The sequence below is a fragment of the Candoia aspera genome, chromosome 3 (genome assembly GCF_035149785.1).
Source record: "Candoia aspera isolate rCanAsp1 chromosome 3, rCanAsp1.hap2, whole genome shotgun sequence".
Taxonomy (NCBI): Eukaryota; Metazoa; Chordata; class Lepidosauria; order Squamata; family Boidae; genus Candoia; species Candoia aspera.
This window is the reverse complement of record NC_086155.1, coordinates 201,577,907-201,599,557: the sequence shown is the minus strand read 5'-3', so window position 1 is coordinate 201,599,557 and position 21,651 is coordinate 201,577,907. Positions and strand designations below refer to the sequence as shown.

The 21,651-nt window shown below is 42.0% G+C and overlaps 1 protein-coding gene across 1 annotated transcript in view; it reads left to right on the top strand.

Annotated features, from left to right (window-relative positions):
* ZFAT (zinc finger and AT-hook domain containing) overlaps positions 1 to 21,357 on the top strand; it is a 99,778-nt gene extending 78,421 nt beyond the window's left edge. Inside the window, exons 14-16 of the mRNA XM_063299701.1 lie at positions 1,381 to 1,504; positions 2,321 to 2,454; positions 20,885 to 21,357. Coding sequence (XP_063155771.1) covers positions 1,381 to 1,504; positions 2,321 to 2,454; positions 20,885 to 21,130 — 504 coding nt within the window. The 3' untranslated portion in view covers positions 21,131 to 21,357. The remainder of the gene's footprint in view (positions 1 to 1,380; positions 1,505 to 2,320; positions 2,455 to 20,884) is intronic.
* Positions 21,358 to 21,651: the final 294 nt, after the last annotated feature.

Genomic DNA, 21,651 nt, shown 5'->3' with positions numbered 1-21,651 from the left:
CTAAGCCCACTATAAGGTGTTTCAAACAGTCTGGGTTCAGAGATGGATCAAATAAGTATCTGTCCAGACATTCAGATCAGAATCCCTCTGTCCATTGTGGAATGTGGTTTGGTTGCTCAGAACAAGGGGCAGAGTCTTCTGTGTAATGCTTTTATTATTGCTATTATTTCTATTACTCTTTTTTTTTTAACATTTCAGAATTCTGATGATTTTTATTTTTTGCCTGTAAGCAATTTGGGAAGTGGAATATATTCCTTAAAAGGCAGTCTGTAATAGCATAAAATCCCCTAGGTTAGTTCAGCTGCTCTAAAGTTCGCCTTGGCAACATGTCCCTTTTGAATCCATAATGTTCTATTCAGTACCTCCACCCCAATAAATTCCATTCTTAGTGGCAGTTGATCCAAATGCAGAACATGATGTTTCACTTTGGACGCTTATATGAATTGCTGCCTCTCCGTGTCGTTCCGTAGCAATTAGCATTATACAGAAAAATTTATGGCAAGTTTCTTTAGATTTTAGACCCTCTAAACTAGACCTTCAAGCTTTATCTGAGTAGTTATTATAGTGGGGACAAGAGGTAAAATGGAAGCAGGAAATTCATTTATATCCAAACGCAGTGCAGAAATGAATGTGCCTATTGTAAAATATTAAATTGGAGCCTTGATTGACAAGACAGCTGAACCTTGGATTCTTAAAAAGGCCTTGGAAATGTGCTATATATTAATTATGTAGTGCAATGATGTTATGCAATGGAGTCTTCTTATGCATATTTATTTAGAAAGGAGCCCCTTGCGTTCTGTGGGGATTATTCTTAGGAATGTGTGCACAAGACTGCAGCCTCAATTTCCCCCTTGAAAAACGATGGACAAAAAAAATCTAAATGACTCTTGTTGACGTAAAAATTAGAACCTCAATTGTTGGTATTTTCAGGCAAAGTCTGGATTGAAAGTAATGTGGTATGTTATAGTTTTCTTCTAATCAAAAGGATTACTTTCATGCCTATAATCCCACTGATTTTTTTATGGCCTTGCACATATCCTTATGCACCCACTAGTAAAATTAATTAGATTGGTAAGGATGAAAGATAGGACTTATTTGATAACGGTCTTCCAGTTGTGGAACTGGCTTATACATGACCTTGACAAGTCATTTCCAGATTACTTTCCTGTAAAAAAATTTTTTTGTTGTTGTTGCTGAATCTTTTCTTCCTTCATACATCAAATGATTCTAACTTGTTTCATTGTCAAGGGCCATTTTGTGAAGTTGTGCAGTTCAAAGGTATATACTTAAGCCTGAACTGTAGGTAAGTATTTGTGCAACTCTGGGATGTGCTTGTGTCCGCTAACTCCGTTTCTTCTCCAATTGCATTCTGTCTTGCAGCAAACTATAGAAATTTCTGAAGAAACCTCTACACAGTATCTTCATATCACCGAGGCTGAAGATCTGCAAGGAACTCAGGCTGCTGTTGCTGCTCTACAGGACCTAAGATATACCTCAGAGAATGGTAAAATGCTCTCCTTAAGGCCAAATGAATACTTTGAAAAATGATGTCTAAATATTGTGCTTGACATCCCACGTAACATCTCAGGGATCCTTGAAGCCTTTCAGTGCTGCATCTGCCTTTTGTTAGTGCAGCAGCAGCATCCACCTGAGACCTAGCAGGTGTCTGCTCCTTGGCTTTTTAAAATCGGATCTGGAGCGGTTTGGGAAAAAAAAGGAAAAGCTTGCTGAGGCATGGAACTACCAATTCTGGATCCTACCCAGTCACTGAATGGCTTCAGGTGTTTTGAAGAAGCACTAGAATTGCCTTTTGCAAGTCTGCTTCTTGGTCTCCTGTTCACTGTTTGGGGCCTCCCCGTGACATCTGGTTGATCACTGTGGAACAGAACGCTAGACTAGATGGGCCTTTACTTGGATCCAGCAGGGTTTTTTTTAACACTCCTAATCTAGTGCCACAGTAGCTGGGAAGTGATTGGAACTGTGGTTTAACACATCTGGAAGATAACAAGTGGAAAAGACAGCATCAGCATCCAACTAATATTGAAGAGAAAATAAGTGAGAGGGGAGATTTGCACAGGCTGTTGGGGAAAATTGGAATGAAGTGCAATCAAGCCCCCAAGGAGGAGGAAATAAGCATGAAAGGAGGGTGGTGAGGCATCTGAATCAGAGGACGAGAGGGACTTCCTGCCTGGTGTGTAGAGTGGGTGTGTAGAGTGCGCAGTGCAGAAAGGTGAACCAAGGGAAGGAGCTTTGGTGGGAGCGACACCATTAAGTGTGTATCATCATAACAGTGTTAATCTTCATGCTTCTTCCTGATCAGGAGGAAGGCTTGATGCCACCACGGCAGTCAACATCCTTCAGCAAATCATGGAGCTGGGCACAGAGCCCCACGATGGCGCTGCTCTGGCTTCTGTCGTTGCTGTGGCCCCAGGAACCGTTACTGTTGTCAAGCAGGTAACACGTCTGTCCACTTCCATTGGAATGCTCTCTCTGGAGCCATGATCTTGTGGAACTTGGTTTGGGTTCTTTTGCACACAAGTATATTTCTGAGATCTGGAGTAAGCCGAGGTGATCGTTCCTCAGCCAGGCAACTCACTCCTGGGCCAAAACTGCAGCTGCATTTTCTTATCAAAGATTTCCTTTGCAGATGTAGGAATTGTGTAGCTCAGTGTCCGCATAACTGGTTTCTTGGAAGGCTTGAAGTGAAGAGGTTGTGCTCACTACCTGATGTCAAACTATTTATGGCAGGTGACGGGCAGCCAGTCTAAATCAGGGTTTCTCTACCAGGGTTCTGTGGCACCCTCGGGTTCCGCAGGAGGTCACTAGGGGTCTCCTGGGAGATCACAATTTATTTAAAAAATTATTTCAAATTTGGGCAACTTCACATTAAAGAGGCAAGTTTCATTCTTTATTGTATATAGGCCTACCCATGAAACAAATATAATAATTTTGTGACTTCTGGCCTATCTTTGAGAACTGACTGTGCAGGGGTTCCCCGAGGCCTGGAAAATATTTCAAGGGTTCCTCCAGGGTCAAGAGGTTGAGCAAGGCTGGTCTAAATAGCGAGTAGGTACCTCATTCACATTTTGTTATTTATTTATTTTACTTAGACACTTACATGGGCACCTCTCTTATACAAGGTAATCCTAGGCAGCCCACAATAATATTAATTAAAAGCAGAATAAATAAAACAGACCAAATCCCACGACAGCACCATGTATCCCAACCACAGCACTGCAACGTCACCTTAACTTTTCATATTCTTACATTTTATTTATTTATTTGATTGATTGATTGATTGATTTCTATAGCCGTCCATCTCAACAATTTGCTGGGTTCACTTCTGTTGTAGCCCAAAGCCTGGGCGAAGAGCCATCTGGGTGATCTTATTATTATTTTATCCCTTCCTGCTAGGTCAGCATGCTAGCTATACAATACTATCCTTGAGAGCCGGTTAATAAATATAAGAAACGTGTTTTCTTGGGCTGCTGGTTCCTGTCTGGTCCTTCCCACTGTCGCCACTCAGGGCCAGCTTGCTGTAAATGTTTTATTACAAGAGCACTTTAAGCAATTCACATGTCTGGGGTGGTGCCTTATGGGGTTGGTAGTGAACACAGCTCACACATGTGGCGGGTAGTCAATGCAGCTCACCCTGCAAAGGTGGATAACTCTTCTGGATTGATAACAAAGAGCAAGGGAGTTTTGCCTCCTGAGATAGATTTGTCTAAACGAGAACAACTGATTATAAGAGCACCAAATGTTGATCAAAGGTTCATTGATTTGAGACTCAGGGAAAGATGAAGCCATCTCCCTTCACTTCTAAAATTGTTGACCGGTATGATCTGCCCAGTAACGGGAACATTCAAGGTGGAGTTATTTTTTTCCCAAAGGGCCAGAGCAAACAGACACAATAACCGCTTCTAAAGATGCTTTAAAGCTTAATGCTGATGAAGTTTAAGGGTAGACTGATTTGCAGTGCTTCCAGTTGATTGACCTTCTTAAGCATTTTGTTTCCTTACACTGTTCCCAGATCCCCTTTTTATTCCTTCCTGGTGATGGAGAACTGAATGTGCACTCTACATATAAAAATAGTGTAAGAGCAACAGCAACTAAAACGGCATGAAATTACTATATGGTTGTTTAAAGCAACAGGGAACTAAGCAGGCATATCAGGGTCCAATTTCCTGGGTAGAAAAAGAGTCCAGATATAACAGGGGAGGGAAAGGTTGTCTTAAAGGCCAAGCTTACTCGGTGTAAAGCCTGTTCGGCCATCACTGCTGTGGCTTTGGCAAGCCTTTCTCTCTTTCTTCTATGGGATTTTGACTTGGTCCTTTTAATCCTTTTCCACTCCTTTATTTCTTTTGGTGCCCTGTTTCCCTTTTCCTTCACCCTCCCTCAAAGTGATGGTTGGCCTCCAGCTGCTGTGAGAATTGCCTTGCCTCTCCTCTCAGCTGCTGTCCGTATCAGCCTTCTCTCTGTAATTCCTGTCCTCCTGTAAGACTTCCTTCTTTCCCTCAGTCAGACTGGCTACATCAGCTTCATTCATTGTTCAAATGCAGCCACCAGGGAGAATGGGTAAGTACATACATACATACATACATACATACATGTATACATACTGCTGTTTGAATCAGCCTAGAAACAAGTATTGCTGAAAAAGGAGGCCTGTGTCCTACATGCCTCCCATATCAGGCTTAATGAAGAAGCTAGCTGCAATTCAGCGAAGGCACTGTTGTTGTGGAGCACGTACCTGATCTGTGACTGGACCACCAGAAAATGGGCCTTTCACATAAGTGTTAAAAGGTTTTCCCCATCCTCTTGTGCTGATTGGTTGCAAAGGAACAAAAAAGCTTTCATTGCTCATACATTTAATTAAAAAAAAACAAAAAACTGGAAGATTGTAGCTTGCACATAAAGTACACTTTTGAATCAAATATGTGTTTGTAGATCCCACAACCCTGAGGCAATACCATAAGCTGGCCCTGCTATAAAACATTGGCTTTTCTTCAGGTTAGACCAGCATTTCTCAACCTTAGCAGCTTGAAGATGTGTGGACTTCAACTCCCAGAATTACTCAGTCAGCCTGGCTGGCTGGGGAATTCTGGGCATTGGAGCCCCCACATCTTCAAGCTGCCAAGGTTGAGAAACACTGGGTTAGACCATTGTGAAAAAGATCCTTCTATTAATTGTCAAATTACTTCCTCTGCCTTTATGACTTTAAACCATATATTGCTGCCGTCATGCTTATTTATTTATTTAATATTTATTTTAATATTCATTCAATTTAATTAATTAGTTAATTATTAATTATCAGTCAATTAATAATTAATAAATATTAAATAATATGTGTTTAAATTTATCAAAAGTTGTTTTAAACTGCCCAGTAGCCAAGTTCTCTGGGCAGTTTACAATAAAACACATTAAAGGATATAATGCGAAACCATACCACGTAGGCAGCAGCAAAGTGGTTACAGGCAGTCCTCACTTAATGACCATACATTTAGTGACAGTTCAGACTTAATATGGTGCTGAAAAAACTGATGACCGGTCCACACACTTACAACAGTCACAGTGTCCCCGCAGTCAGGTGATCACAATTTGGGCGCTTGGCAACTGGTTCTCATTTATGACCATTGCAGCATCTCATGGTCAGGTGATCACCGTTTTTGCCTTCCTGGATGGCTTCTGGCAAGCAAAATCAATAAAGAACCGCATGATTTGTTTAATGTCCACGTGGTTCACTTAACACCAGCAGAGATTCGCTTAACGACTGCTGCAAATAGGGTTGTAAAATTGGGTCGGATTCATTTAATTATTGTTTTGCTTAGCAACTGAAATTCTGGTCCCAGTTTGGTCATTTAAGTGAGGACTACCTGTATTAAAAATCAAAACAGTACAAATTAAAATGCAATTAAAAGCTTGGGAGAATAGAAAGGTCTTCACTTGGCACCTAAATGATGCTAATGTGAGCAGCTGTCAAGCCTTGCTGATGCCCACATGAGCCCATAAACGGGGTGCCACCACAGAAAAAAGCATTCTCCCTTGCTGAGGCCCACCTCGCTGCCTTTGGTGTGTGGACCTGGAGGTGGGCCTCATTAGAAGATCCTAATGTCTAGTAGGTGCTTCCGGGAGAAGGTGCTCCTTCAGGTAATCTTCCTGGAATCTTTTTTTTAAAGAATTTAAAAAAATGAATTATTGATATGCATAAAATTAAACATGGAAAAGTATTTCAGTACTTAGGAACTATAATCAAAATATAGAGAAACCAGCAAAGTATAAGTTCAGGATGTCTGATGCTGTGTCATTCGATAGGGATGTTTTGCCATTCCCAGCAGCTTCTTCAGCTTCAACAGTGCCAGGCCTACTTTCCATCTAGAGAGCTAGCAGCTACCAGTTCATGTGAAAATGATGGGTGAAAGAGCTCACAGTCTCTAATGAACATCCATAAACCTATAGTATCCCCTAATTAGTGTAGCCTTCCAGCTCCAGCACTGACAGCTTTACCTGAGTTCATTTAGTTGCTGTTGAGAGGAACTTTGCTTCTTTGTATTCTTAATACCCTGCCATGCTCTTGCTCTGACTGCCTTTTACTATTAACCCCACTCATTTGATAGGCTGGTACTCCTGTCCTAGCTGTCCCCACAAGCAGTTGGAGACTTCCCTCCAGGACGGTTGCACAAGGAGCAGAGAAGGCTGGCCTGCTTCCCGCTTTCTCTGAGTGACCATGATAAATCCTTTCAGGATGACCACCTCACCTTTGCAGCCTTTGCCTGCCATTCTCTGCCCTTCCCCAGTTCTCAGCGCTGGCTTCTGTTTTTGTTTATATCTTGCAGAGTTTCTTGGCTGTCTGCTGAAAGAAGTGATGAGTCAAGGAACTGAGTTGGCAAGCCGCGAGAGCCAAATTACCTGAGATGAAGGACTTGAGCAATTCCTTAGCTAGCCTTGCAGAAACTCAATTAAGTTGAGCTAAATAAATGCCTAGGCTATTCTCTGTGTTCTGAAGCTGCTTCACAATATTGCTGAAGAGGAAATGTGCCTTCTCTGTAGCTACCCCAGCCCTTTGGAACAGCCTCCCACCCGAGATCTGGCAGGTCCCTACCCTTTTAGCCTTCCAGAAGGCAGTGAAGACCTGGCTTTTCCCCCAGGCTACAAGGGGGAAGTGGATGTAGAGCTGATGGATGTCACAGCACCCTAGGGGGTAGAATGATGCTCCTTGTATGGGTGGTATGATGGTTTTGTTGTTGTTTTGGTTTTGTTGTGCTTTACTTTGATTTTCTTTCCAAACCCCTACCATTCCACACAGTCTTTATCAGTGATTAAAAATGAAGGTAAAGAAATTTCTTTGGATAATACCACCTTGAGGAAGAAATCCATTGGGGAGTGGATGCTTTTTAAATCTCTAATCATTCTAGATTCTTCATGGCTCGATATATGATTTTAAAGGTGGGTGGTGGTGGTGGTGGTGTGCTGTTGGGTTGATATTGTGGCATTCTCTTAGCCCCGTGACTTTCAGCTGTGGGAGAGGTAGCAAGAGGGAAAAGACGTGAGGTTCTGTCATACTTTGGTGCCATGAGTCCCTTTGTCTCCACCTTTGTCATCTAACAGTCTCTGCAAGCAGAAAGGGAGCTCAGAGTGGTAAGGCAGAAGAAGGGGGGCAGGTGTCATTCCCCCTCCTGCATTCTGTAACCCATTTAGCCCTAAGTCCTAATCACTTGGGATTGGTAAACCCATCTTGAAATACTGTAACTTCTTTCAGGAGTTTTTGAAGGAGGACCTGAGTTTCCCTTTTTCCAGAAAATTTTATCTATAAAATAAGTGTGTGTATTTGTATACACAGGTGTGTGATATTACTCAAATCCCACTCTTTCAGCCCTGTTGGGACTCTATTCTTTTCTTAAAATCCTCATGGCTAGTCCGCTCATGTGCTCTTTTTTACAAAGCCATTTTTCTTCTCTATGTAGCGTGGATTTGCTCTCCCTGATAAAAAATTTCCTATCAGTGGGGTGCAGCAGAAGGGAGAAAGTTTTAAAAGTTCTGCCGAGCCACAAATGTAGAATGGTGCAGCGCACTATTTCCATAGTCATTAGAATGCGATAGTTGAAAAGGAGCAAAGGTGCAACTATCACGCTGAGAGTCGGGCAGTTTACAAACTTAATAATAAATTTTAAATTAAAACCAAATAAAGAATAACGACTGCTTAATCTCCTACTGTTTAGCAAAGTGGGGTTTTTTATATAGATGCTACCAAGAAATTAAAATGGAAGGGCATCTCCATGTGGCTTGGCAGCAGCTGTCAACCTGTTTTCTCTTTTGTTGGAGAGAGATAAAAATAAAATTTTGGATAGATGGCATTCAGTGGTTCAGTTCAACAGGAGCCACCTAGAAGGAGTTTAAACACTGATCTGATCTGACTTGAGCATTCCCGGAGAAACACAGCCATTTGTCATGGTAAGAGGATGCAGATAGACGTCCACCACCGGAGACAAAGAGCGGAGAAGTCATAGCAGTTAATCATTTTTCTTTGAACAACAAAGCTAGTAGAAACATATGGATAAGAGCAGGTAGGAAAGCTGTTATATTTCTTTATTGGCCATTTTCATTTCAGGAGAACATAAAATTGAATAAGCATTCAGCCTGGCGTCTTCGTACCAAATGAGATTTTGGTTTCCGCTCACTTTTGCATCAACCCCATTCGCATTCATCTTTGTTGCCGTGTTATTTATTTGCGCACCTCAGCTGCATTTAAAATTATGCATGGCTTTCAAGTAAAAAAAAAAAAGAAAAGGCCAGTTTGAGCACCCCATTCAGGCCACATTATCCTAGCTTGCAGGACTCACAGCACCTAATATCCCTCTATCCCAAACAATCAGATTTGTTGCCACGGGGATTGTGTGCGCTGCAGAGTGTCGTTTGCAGGATAAATTGCAGGTCTGTTCTGTGATGTGGTAACATTAAGCACCTCCATGGCTGCCATATAACAGCAGTGTTGACAATTCGCTGCCAGTGAGTAATCTGTTTGTACCAAGCCAAGGGCAGGTGAGGGGGGAGGACTGTCCTCTAATTTCAGTGGCCCATCTGTTACTGTTTGGTTACCGGTTTAGATCCTGTGCTATAAATGATTACAAATGTGTTACTTGCAAATTCTAAATAGTGAAGCCTGTTGATGGAGCAACTTGCAGGCCCATTGCTTCTTTGGATTTTTCTCTTATTTTACCCCCATTTCTTGGTTAAGGATGGCCTGCCAAAAACAAGATTGTCAGCTGAACGTCTTTATGTTACACAGTGCAGAAATGCTGAAATTACTATGTATGTCTTTCACAGATGATTAAAAAGAGTGTTGAAGGCAAACTTTGGGCCTCCTTTAGCTGAGCATTAGGTTTTTGTGAAAGAATCATTTGATTCACTTAACCCAAAACTAATCAGTGGCCAACATTTGCCAACATTCATGGCTGGATGCTGTCTTCTGAATTACCCTCTAAGGCAGTGTTTCTCAACCTTAGCAACTTGAAGATGTCTGGACTTCAACTCCCAGAATAGAACTGGGAGCTAGCTGGGGAATTCTGGGAGTTGAAGTCCAGACATCTTCAAGTTGCTAAGGTTGAGAAACACTCATCTAAGGAGCAGCTGTAGAAAAGGAGGACTTTCCCTCTCCCCAGGCTAATGAGCACCCGAAATGCCAGGGATTGTCTCCTGTCTTTAACATGGAATTCTGGGACTAAGTGAAGTTTTATCTTGATCCAGTAAGGTACTTATTGTACAGGCTTATGGTAGCCCGAGGTGACCAGATCACGCATCATGTGACTATTGGCATAATGTCATTGTATGTACTGGAAACTAAACTGCCCAAAAAATCACAACCAAAGATACAATTACTGAGCGTAACTTGACATCTTCAGCAAAAAGACTCAATCATCCTATCTTTTGGTGCCGGTAGATCTGGAATCTTTCGCAGTGAGCTCAGAACAAGGCTTCGGTGCTGGAACTGGCAATTCTGGGAATGATTCATTGGGGAGTCTGAATTCTTCAATTAACACAATTGGAGCTGAGTGGCTTAGACGGTTTTTCTTTGCTCACTCATTTAATTTCTCCTTTGCCTAAGCCACTGATACTATTTTTTATCAGAGGCAGCATATACAGATGCAGGCCACTATCACTGCTTTCCTGTAATGCATTCAAATATTTGTGATGTTAGCAAAGAGATGGGGAAAAATCAGTTGAGTTCCCATACGCATGCAAAATTAGAAGTTCTATAATGACAAATGTGTGGACCAAAGTGCAGCTGTCCCTCAAAATTTGCATTTCTCTGGGTATTAAAAATGCAGTTCTCTAAGTTCCCAAACGTTCTTGGTTCATGCCTAGGCTGACCATACGTCCCGTTTTGGATGGGACAATCCCATTTTTTTTACATTTCCAGACCGTCCCATCGTTTTAATATAAATGTCCATTTTGTCCCGTTTTCTTAAAAACCTTACTTAAAACTTTGAAAGTTCCCACAAACCTGTCAGAATGCAGTCTGACTTTGAGTGGAAGGAGGGGGAACTCAGCAGAAACGGGGAAAAAGCCGCAGAGCTCAACCCGGCAGGAAACCTAAAAAGAAAAAAACAGGATCGGCTGATAGGCAGTGATCAAAGGGCGAGCTGATTGGCTCCTGCCTTGAAAGGGCGGGAAGAAAAGAATGTAAAAGCACGGCCAGAGGAGGAACGGCTTGTCGGGGACAACCGTTCACTGGACTCTCCAGCCCAGCCTTGCCTCTCGCAAACGAAGGAATCCGAAGATTCCCAGCCCGAGAAAACCGGAGAAGTTCCTGCCTGCCGATCCAGCCCGTCGCCCAGCCCTGCCCCGTTTGGCCATCCCAATGTCCAGTTTTTGTCTCAAGAAAATGTGGTCAGCCTATTCATGCCACTCTTAGTGTCTCAGCTATTTTTTTCACTGCTCCCCTAGTGTCCCCAAACTGTTTACCAAGGCACCCCAGGGCACCTCAGTGAACTTACTAACAGTTCCATTTATTAAATACATGAGTCAAATACCCCACAGTGCCCCTGTGAGTTGGCTGCAGCAGCCCAGGATGCCATGGTGCATAGTTTGGGAGCCATATTTCTAAACAAACAATGCAAATAAAATGTTTCTATAAAATAACAAAAATGCATTATATTAGGCGACATTTCTTGCAGACATGTATATGAGGCAAAATTGTATTTCTGAGGAGTAATTTACACAGTGTGAATGATTTTTTTTAAGAAACTTGAAACTAAAGCAGTCATACAATGAGTCTACTGAAAAATCAAAAGTTGCAAGAAACTATAATGCAGTTGTCTGTCCACAGCAGCAAACCAATATATTAAGTTCAACAAGAAATGTTGGAATTCTAATAACTATATTCACAAAAGATCAATCAAACCCTTTGATTTATTTATTTATTTATTTATTTCTCATAGTTCTACACCACCCATCTCGCAAGCAACTCTGGGCAGTTATAGTTGTATTTATTTCTTCATTACTGCCTTATGGGTAGAGATGCACTGGCTTTAATAGCCTCAAACTGATTATCCTTCTCTGAGTTTAATCTACCCACCCAGCAAGATCTGGGAGAGAGGATTGCTGAGAGCCCCACCACCAAGAGAAGGCCACCTGCAGGGATTTTGGGCTTCTTGCTGATGTCTCCCCCCCCCCCTTTGGAACAGATAATCCCTGGATATTGAGTCACTCCCTCCTTACTATACTTTTGGGGAGCTGTAAAAACATAGCTTTTCAAAAAAGCATTTGCAGAAGAGTCGGATCATGCTACCCTTGTCTAGTGGTGCTTCAGACTGATTGATTATATTGATCGACTGATCAATTGATAGATTTTGTGCCATCAAGTCATTTTCGACTCCTAGCAACCTCATAGATAGATTATCTCCATGATGATCTATCCCTAACCTGGTCTTTCAGAACTTCCAACGGTGCACTCATCAGCACTATAACATCCCCCTCGCTGCTGGTCATCCTCTTCTTCTCTTTCCTTCCACCCTTCCCAGCATCAGAGCCTTTCCCAGAGAGCTGGGCCTTCGCATAACATGTCCAAAGTAGGGTAAGTTGAGCCTGGTCATTGGTGCCTCCAGGGAGAACTCCAGGTTGATTTGTTCTATTACCCAACGGTTTGTTTTCTTGACTGTCCACGGTATTCTCAGGAGTCTTCTCCAACCCCAAAGTTCAAAGGCATTGATAGTCTTTCTATTCTGCTTCTTTAAATGTTTGTTTTAATCTTGTTGCGTTAATACTATAATCTATTCAGCATAGATGAATGTTTGTTTTAATCTTTTGCATTAATACTATAATCTATTCAGCATCCAGAAATGGGGCAGTATCTAAGTTGTACAGCTAGCTAGATAGCTAGACAGACAGACAGATCTTTATTGTCAGTCATGCCAGGAGTTGGGTGCCTGTTCTCATTATGAAGCTCCATACCCCCCTAGTCTTGGCATTATTGCCTCCTCAGCAAGAGCCTTTGGCCTCACTGACTTTCAGAGGATGCTCAATGTCAAGCTTAAAACCTTGAGGCAAGTTGAACTGCCTGAGCAGGTCACACCAGACCATGTTTCCTCCCTTCCTCCCTCCCTCCCTCCCTCCCTTCCTTAGTTTTTATGGCCGGGTGACTCTGGGCTACTTACTGGGGGTTAAAACATTAGAGTACAAGTTAATCAGTAGAAACATACCACACTGGTGGCAAATAATTCACATAACATGCAGCCAAAAAGGGGCTCATGTAACATCTTGGCCCAGTGCTTGGGGGAATAATAATCTCTGCAAGGCCTTCCTAAAGATCAGCAGGGTCAGGGCCATCTGAATCTCAGCAGAGTGTTCATAAATGTAAAGAGTCTATTGATCTAGATGACCAGGCTTGGAACACGTAGAAGAGCAAACTGGAGTTAGCATTGCTGTCAATCCCAGTCCTGCTAGTATTGTCATCATCCATCAGGAGACCATCCTGCCGTAAGTTGGCTTTGGTAGAAAGTATCAGCACCACTTTCAGTTTTCTGATTCCAGTACTTCATAGAGAGATTCCTAATATAAGATAATCATCCCTGATGGACAAGTAGATTGAATCCCTTTCACAAATTCAGGGAAATTTGGGGAGTATTTGCCAACATGTCTTTTTCCCCAGTGTTTGGGTATAGGCATTCTTCTGTGTCTGGGCATTTTATAGCCTCTTCTCCAATGCTACACAGCAGCAGTATTTTTCAAGACGAGACTGTAGGAGACATGGATCCCCACAGAAGTAATGACGGTCCGGCTTTCATAAACAAGCTCCTATCTGCATGTAAAAAGTACGGAAGACGACTTTGAGCTGTTGCTTAGGCAAAAGGGGCTATAGCATGTATTAAGTCCAGAACTGCCAGATAACGTTTAAAAGCAGCTCAGACAGATACCTCCCCAATTCACTGAACTGTAAGGAGGAGGAGGAGGCACAGCACAATCAGACTTGCAAGATTCTGTTATAATAGCCAATCTCAAGAAAAATAGTATTAGCCTTTTTATGGGGTTGATTTCCTGGTGTGATCCATCTGGTGGGGCTGACACGGCAAGAGTGCTTCTCAAATTAGAGGCTGTCTGGTTGACTCTTGGGTTGCTTCAGTTGTGTCAGTCGATTCTAGGGCCAGCACCATTCACAGGCAATAACACTTTCCTGATTGATCTACCAGTTTAGTAAAATCCCATAAGCCCTGTGATTCTGCCACCGAGTCCATTTAAAGAAGGTACAATTGGATTCGGCAGTAGTTCTAGCTCAATTTACTCAGCTTTCCTCAGATGACAATGATTATAAGTTGGTGTCCTTCTTAGCATCACAGTCTCCCTCCAGCTGGTTTTTGAATGTGGTAGGATACCAGATTCTATTCTTGCCTTCAGAAGGCATCATGGCCTATAGGTCCCCTGCTGAAGATCAACAATTAAAATAGCTGTAGATGCAGATGCAGTTATAAATACAGGCATAGAATTAGCAAGTTCAGATATTTGTTTCATCACATCATTGGACTGACTTCAGTATGCAAGCCCTGATCTGATGATAGAAGCTTGTTGTCACAATAATTTGCTCATTCATTCATACATATGATTTATACAGTTGCCCATCTCACACAAGTGACTCTGGGACACTTAATAGGATTAAAATACACAAACCCACCACACATAATCCCCCAGCACCCAAGGATAAACAATGACCCCACTCGCCATTAATGGTAACAGAGCTCATCTATCCACCTGTCCCAAATGCCTGGGAAAACAGCCAGGTCTTCAATGCCTGGTAAAAGGCTAACTGGGTTGGGGACATTTGAATCTCTGGGGGGATGCTGTTCCATAGGGCAGGTGCTGCCACTGAGAAGGCACAACTCCAGGGTCCAACAAGAAGGCATTGTTTGATAGAAGGGACCCAGAACATGCCCTCTCTAGATTTGGTGGGGCAAGCAGAAACAGTAGGAGAAAGGCAGCCCTTCACGTAGCCTGGCCCTATAGCATGGAGGGCTTTATAGGTGATGACCAGCACCCTGAATTGCGTCCGGAAGCCTACTGGGAGCCACTGAAGCTTGCAGACCAGCAATGTTACATGGGCGTAACAAGGAACACCAAAACCTGCCTTTGCCACTGCATTCTGGACTAGCTGCAGCTTCTGAGTGCTCTTCAAGGGCAGCCCCATGTAGAGAGCATTACAGTAATCCAAACAGGAAGTGACCAAGGCATGAGTTACCATGAGCAAGGCCTCCCAGTGTGTTATATACAAACATTTGCTTACTAGTACAGGCTTTGCAGGCAGGCCTGTGTCAACAGACATCCATCTTATGTAGAATCTGAAACCTTTTCATGCTGTCCATAAATGATTGCAACAGAGTCATAGGAAACATGGTAAAGAATTATGGACATTTGGCAGCAGTAGATGCCCTAATGTAAAAAGTACTTTTCACTCCCATCTAGTTACAGACACAGTACAGGGACAATTTATTGTGTCTTTACCTTAACTGCATACCTGAAAATTCCCATTACTGCCTGACCAAGGTTCTTTCTTCAGCCTTGCCAAATCCACTTAGTGGAAACTGCAAAAGGGAGCCCAGGAGAGCTTCCACTTCCTACAAAATCAGTTTCATCATGGAGGTGGTGCGTTGCTTTTAAAAATATAAGGGAGATGTAGAGAGGAGAGTGCATGCCTTGTCTAATCAAGGAAATTAGAAATTTTAGCGGGATACTTTCACTATAGCTATGAAGTGCTGAAGAGGGTGGGTTAATTTTCAGACTTTTTAAATTATATTTTTTTTTCATTTTTAAATTTACTTTTGTTGCTATAACATACCAAAAGAAAAAGAAAAAAAAACTACAGCAAGTAGTGCAGTGATGCAGAATGCAGTGGCCAGAGTGCTGGTGGGACAACCTCACCATAGCAAAAGAGCGCCAGTTCTAAAGTCAGTGTACTGGTTTCTGCACCGTACTGGTAACCAGGAGGCTTCCAGGCCCAATTAAAAGTGCCAGTTACCACCTGCAAAGCCTCATATAGCACAGAATCTATAGGGAATATTAGGCGAGGCCTTGTCTGAATTGTATCTGCCTGTCCAATCCAAACATCTTGTGTGAGACTTAGAATCTCCATCCCTCAAGAAGTTCATGGGGTGAGAGCTAAGGAATGGGTCTTCCCAGTCATCACCCCTATGCCTTAGAACTTGGCCTTACCTTTTCTTGCATGTGGCAAGCTTGTTAAAATTGTACTATTCCAGCACATCTTTGGCCCTAGTTTAATCACAAGTAGCATTGTTATGTGTCGTCGATAGTTTTCCTTAGTGTATTTACCTTATCATTTCTGCGTTGCTGGCCAGCACCCAAAATCTACAAATACTGTAAAATAAAGTACAAAACTGCAGAAAGAGAGACACACACAATCACATACACACACAAGCACATTCACAAGAGGCCTAAACCAGCTAAATGGCAGCATTTTCAGTTACAACGTTGCTTGGCTTCTTAATTTGGAACTGACACACTGGCAGATTCTGAAACTCCCAAATTACTTGTTGTATTGAAAAGTGTCTTAGAAGAGTTTAAATCTTTGATTGATTTCTGTAGACAGTTGAAAATGATTACTAAGATAGATATTTGTCATGCACTGCCTACCGCTGAGTAAGACACAGACGCTGATTCATAGGAGAGCAGGTTCTGGTTTATTCATACGTAGAGTCAGTTGCGAAAAAAGCTGAGAGTGAGGGGAGCGCGCCGGTGCGGGGTTTAAATACCCCGCGCCGGTCAGCGCCCCCTCACCCTGGGTTACGTCATCCCCCCTTTGTCCTGTATACTGTCGTGCCGGTAGGTGAAGGGTTGCGGGGCCCCAGCTGTTGCCCCGGGATCGCCCATCATCGGTTTCCTCCTTCAGCCGGTGATTGCTGTCAGCTGGGCGATCTCCGTTGCGCTTTTGCTAACAGCTTGGGTGTGCCTCGTGATCCGCCTTGTCTTTGTCTTTCCTTCTTTCTCTTTTGTGTCCTGATGGCTGAATCATCCGCCCAGGGTCTGTGTCTGTTGTTGTGCGTGCTATGCTTATCTTGAGTCCCTTCCTCTGCTTCCTCGTTATTGTCATGTGTGCCGTTGTGCTGATGTCTTCAGCTCAACGGCACTCATGACATAATTATTAATTTTACAAGGGGTTTGGAAGAAAGAGTTGGACTGCTGTATTTTAACAAATCAACACTCTTGCCTTTTAACAAATGTTAAATATGTTTCTTCAGATGACAGTCTCATCTTCATCAAAATATTCTTTTTCATCATGCTTACTGAGTAAATCAATAGATGTTTAAGAAGGATTGAGTGTCAGTATTTTCATGCTAGAAATAAAATGTGTTTGAAGGAATGCTGACATACATAATTTGGGTTTGCTCTGTGGTTGTCACATTTTGGTTTAATATTCACATTATTATTAATGGGATTTTTGAGAAGAGAAATAAGGTTTAAAGATGTGGATGTGATGCTGAATTACATGTCAAAAAAATGGAATGCATCAATTTATGAATTACTTTGCACTTACAGAGTTAGAGGGTAGATGATAATTTTGCCCTGGTAGGAAAAAAAATACTCCAGACTTAAAATCCTGGATTTTAAATATGTTCACTCTCAGCTTTAGATTGGCTCTCTATTGATGTAATGGAAAGAAGAATCAATATGATTCAATGTGGACAAGTTTTAAGTTGTTGTTTCAGAGTAACTGAACTTTTACATATCTGTTTGTTGAGTCCTTGTATGTATACAGAGGGAGAAAAATGGCCCAAAAGGAAATAGTTGTTGTTGTTAAAGTTGTATGCCACCTGACTCTCAGCAACTCTAGGTGGCTCAATAATCAAACAGAGAAATTACAATCAAATCAATGAAACTTAAAGATAAAAGAATGTAAGAGTGATGACATGAGGGGTCTCACTTTCCCTCGCCAAAGGCCTAGGTGAAGAGCCAGGAGTTAGTGGCTCTTCTAACCAGCAACAGAGTGGGGGTCATCCAGATCTACATGGAGGGGCCTAGGGAGTGATGTCTTCCCCTCAACTAACACTGACTGGAACCAGCCATGGAGAAAGGAAGAGAGCCACCGTAAAACAGTGCCCCAATCCCCAACCCATGGAACTGGCTCAGAATGATACCATGGTCAACAGTATCAAAAGCAGCTAAGGGATCAGGGAGCACAAGGGTGCATGCACCACTGCCATCCCATTTCTGCCACAGGTCATCAACAAGCACGACCAACGCTGTCTCAGTACTAAATCCTGGTCTGAAACCTGACTGAAATAGGTCTAGACCAGTGTTTCTCAACCTTGGCAATTTTAAGATGTGTGGACTTCAACTTCAACATGGCTGGCTGGGGAATTCTGGGAGTTGAATTCCACACATCTTAAAATTGCCAAGGTTGAGAAACACTGGTCTAGATAATCTGTTTCCTGTGGCTTGATTGATCTTGGCTTAGTGTGTTGCATAAGTTGTGATGTTTAAGTGTTGGTTTGTGGCTTAATGTGTTGTGAAAATTGAGCCAGATATGGCTTATTTGTTAAACTATGATACCATAGCTTAGTTAATATGGGAAACCCAACATGATAGAACTGTGATTTGAGCTGAGGATGTTCTCTACTGTTGAACTGCACATTTTAATTATGTTTTTTATTACTGGTTTTTAAGAGTTGCCTTAGCTCTTTAGGAGAAATGGACATTGAATAAGGCTTGTCCAACTGGATCCTTCCAAATATGCTGGATTCATTTCTCTGAATTTTGAGCTGGGCAAGACTAAGGTAGATCAATTACCATTAGTCATGGTTTCAATTCTGGTTTCAATTCTGGATATACAATTGAAACCAGAAAATATGGGACTTTGCTTTTGTATATAATAACAGCAGCAAGACTTTTGTAGGCACAAAGATGGAAAGATGTACAAATTCCCACACTAGAAGAATGGATAGTGAAATTAATGGAGTTGGTGAAGATGGCAAAACTGATAGCACTCATAAGAGACCACACTGTGACTGGATTTGTTTCTACTTGGAAACCGCTTTTGGACTATTTGCTTGTAACTGAAAAAAATGAAGTATTGATTTTGGCTTTTGATGATTAACTGGTCAGTTTCTATAGAAATAATGTTGATTAAGGTTTAATTAAGAGTAAGAGGTTAAGATAGTTTAATAAGTACTTATATCTATGTTGGAGAAGGTCAGAAGTCACCTTCTTACTTTCCTTGCTATTCTTGCACTTTTTATGTTTTTCGTTGTCTTTTTTCTTTAATTCTGTATTCTAACTTTTCTGTGTTCCGTATTTTAACTTTTCTTTGAAACTTTAATAAAATGCTTATTTTTTAAAAAATGACCATTCACCATGGTAGAGAAATTACTAGGGTTCAAAATATTAATTCCTGAAGAAGTCTGAAGGTCAGTTAGGAAAAGGGGGAGATGGTACTTGATGGACCTTCCATTTGATCTAGCAGGACAGCTTTTACATCCTTCAGAAAACAAAAATAAAGCAATTTGGGCCAGGATGACTAGTGAATCCCTCACGCAAAGCTACCACATTGACAATTCCTTTTATCTGTCTGCTTATGTGAATATTTATCGAGATTAATATATGCCATTTTTTATCCTGTAATCTAACTAGCTTCCAGTTCTCAGTGTTTCATATTGAACTGAGAAACAGGACATCTCAGAGTGAGTTGATATAATGAACAGGAATGTCCAAGAGGGGTAGAATTCCTTCTCCTGTGCAGCTTGTCTGTTGATGTCTATCACTGTGACATGTTGTGTTAGATTTTCTGGAGCATGATGCTCCCATGTTTCTACCCCTCTTTCAGATTAAATAAAACTGAATCTGGGCCTCAATAAAAGATATGTATTCTCTGAACCCCCAAAGAAGCCAGCCTAAATCAATGTTATGGTGCATGTTCACATAAAATGGTCTTTTGTTGAATATAGGCATATCATATAACAACCTTTTTGGCACAAAATGATTACATTTGTCTTCTGAAAATAAAGTGAACAACTGTTCTCTTCCTTTCCATACTCAGAAAGAAGGGAGCCTTGGACCATCCAGTATTTTCATTATTAGTCTGTGGATGCTTAACTTATGTAGTTTATAAGTGCATTGCTGGGGCAGCTGTGTTTTAAGAGATAATCTGTTTTGGGAATTACACATCTGTGGGGGGGGGGGAATCCATAGTATAAACTGGTTGAAACTTTTTGAGTTGCCTGGTTGTATCAAGTGTTTTAGTTATCTTTGAAAATTGCTGTTCCCTTCTGGCAGGTGGTCATGGGAGATGAGATCTCTCAAACACCAGCTGTTTAATACAAAGTAGTGGAGAGAGAAATGGTGTCACAGCATGTGTTTGGAAGAATCTGTGGTATAGTCCAGGGGTTGGGAACTTACTCTACATGCAACAGAAGATACAAAGTCATCAGTAGATTGGAATCTGGGCAGAAGCTTTATCCTCTTAACCTTGTCTTTTTGCACGTTAAAGGAGGGAGTCAACAGTATCTCCCCTCCTTCTCCTACATGAAGAAAAACATGGATCTGCAACAGAGCCATGGGTGATGGAGGAGGAGGAGGAGTTTTGAGGAGAGGGAAGCGTCTTTCCAGAAGCCCCAAGGACTGTACAGTATGGACCTGTAGTTCCTCATCTTTGATCTAGGGCCATTTAATCCTTAGTTGTAGGGTTGGTTTTAGTACTAAAATGGTTTGGGTTGCTCCAGTTACTAATTAATGACAAGGGGACTAAAGGTTTGTTCAATATTTTGGTAGAAACCCTTATATAGATGCTTAAATACAGACTGGCCTAAACTCTGGTCGATATGGATACATTCCCTTGTGCTTGGTGAGGAGTAGTGAATTGTGAGCAGGATCCAGATACGCAGAGGCTCATCACAAATGGCGTAAACCAGTAGTTTCTGGTCCAGAGAGGGCAATGCGTAAAGAAACAGAACCCTTCTACTGTTGTCTGGAATCTGCAGAGCTGTCCGATTCCACAGTGACCTGTGGAACCTTTGAGAATGTGTTTCTCTTTGGTCTTTTATGGCTCATCTTTTACCATAAGCTGGTACCATCTAGGACACACTGAACCACTCCAGCTCAAGTGCCATGTAATAAAGCTCAACTAGGGAACCAAGTAAACTTCTTTTTGGGATGGATTGCCCATACATGGCAGTTCCAGCACTTAACCCACCATCAGTCAAGCAGGCAATTCTGGTCTATCATTACCCTAAAGTGTACACTACTGAAATCTGAAGTCATTAATCGATAAATTATGGGGTTTGGGCATCTGGGCTTACCAGTTTTGTTCCTCTTAACTGTCACGCTTATGCTCACTTGGGCAACCGGAGTTCAAGCTAAGAAGCTTTTTATAACTTTTCCATTGTTCTGACAGGTGACCGAAGAGGAACAGTCAGCTAATCACACAGTGATGATTCAGGAAACTTTGCAGCAGGCTTCGGTGGAGTTGGCTGAGCAGCATCACTTGGTCGTCTCCTCAGATGATATGGAAGGAATTGGGACTGTGACAGTTTATACTCAGGGGGGAGAAGCCGCAGAACTGATTGTTTATGTTCAGGAAGCCATGCAGCCTGTGGAAGAGCAGGCAGAGGAGCAGGAACAATCTGGACAGAAAATCTAGATAAAATCCTCCAGGCAGGTAAGCCTTCTGGCACTGCTAAATCAAAACACATGTTATTTCCCAATGTATATTTGACAGCAAGCCTAAAAAGTGCTTCCTGCAGCTGCTAGTCCCTTGTATGTTTCACTACTGGTAGATGTGAGGGTGGCAGTTGATTGGACTAATGGCTTTTTGCCAGGAGATGTTTTGATACATACTGAGCCATAATCAATTTCTTTTTTTAAAAATTGCCTTTTTACACGAACCCCCTTTCCATTTCTCCCAAGGAACTCAAGAAATCACAACCTATTGTTACACCGATACAGATACAGATGTATGTCGTCAGGGATAAAATAAACATACTGAACAATACCAGCGTGAGAAGACCCGAGCCAAGAAACCAGGAGGAGTGATCGTTGGTGAATTTCCACAGGGCTCGATAAAGCTATCTGAGTGTGCTATATGCACTTTAAGGAAATGGTAGAGGTTAAAAGACTCTTTTAATCACTGTTTGGAAAGCTTATTGAGAAAGTGAAAGGACA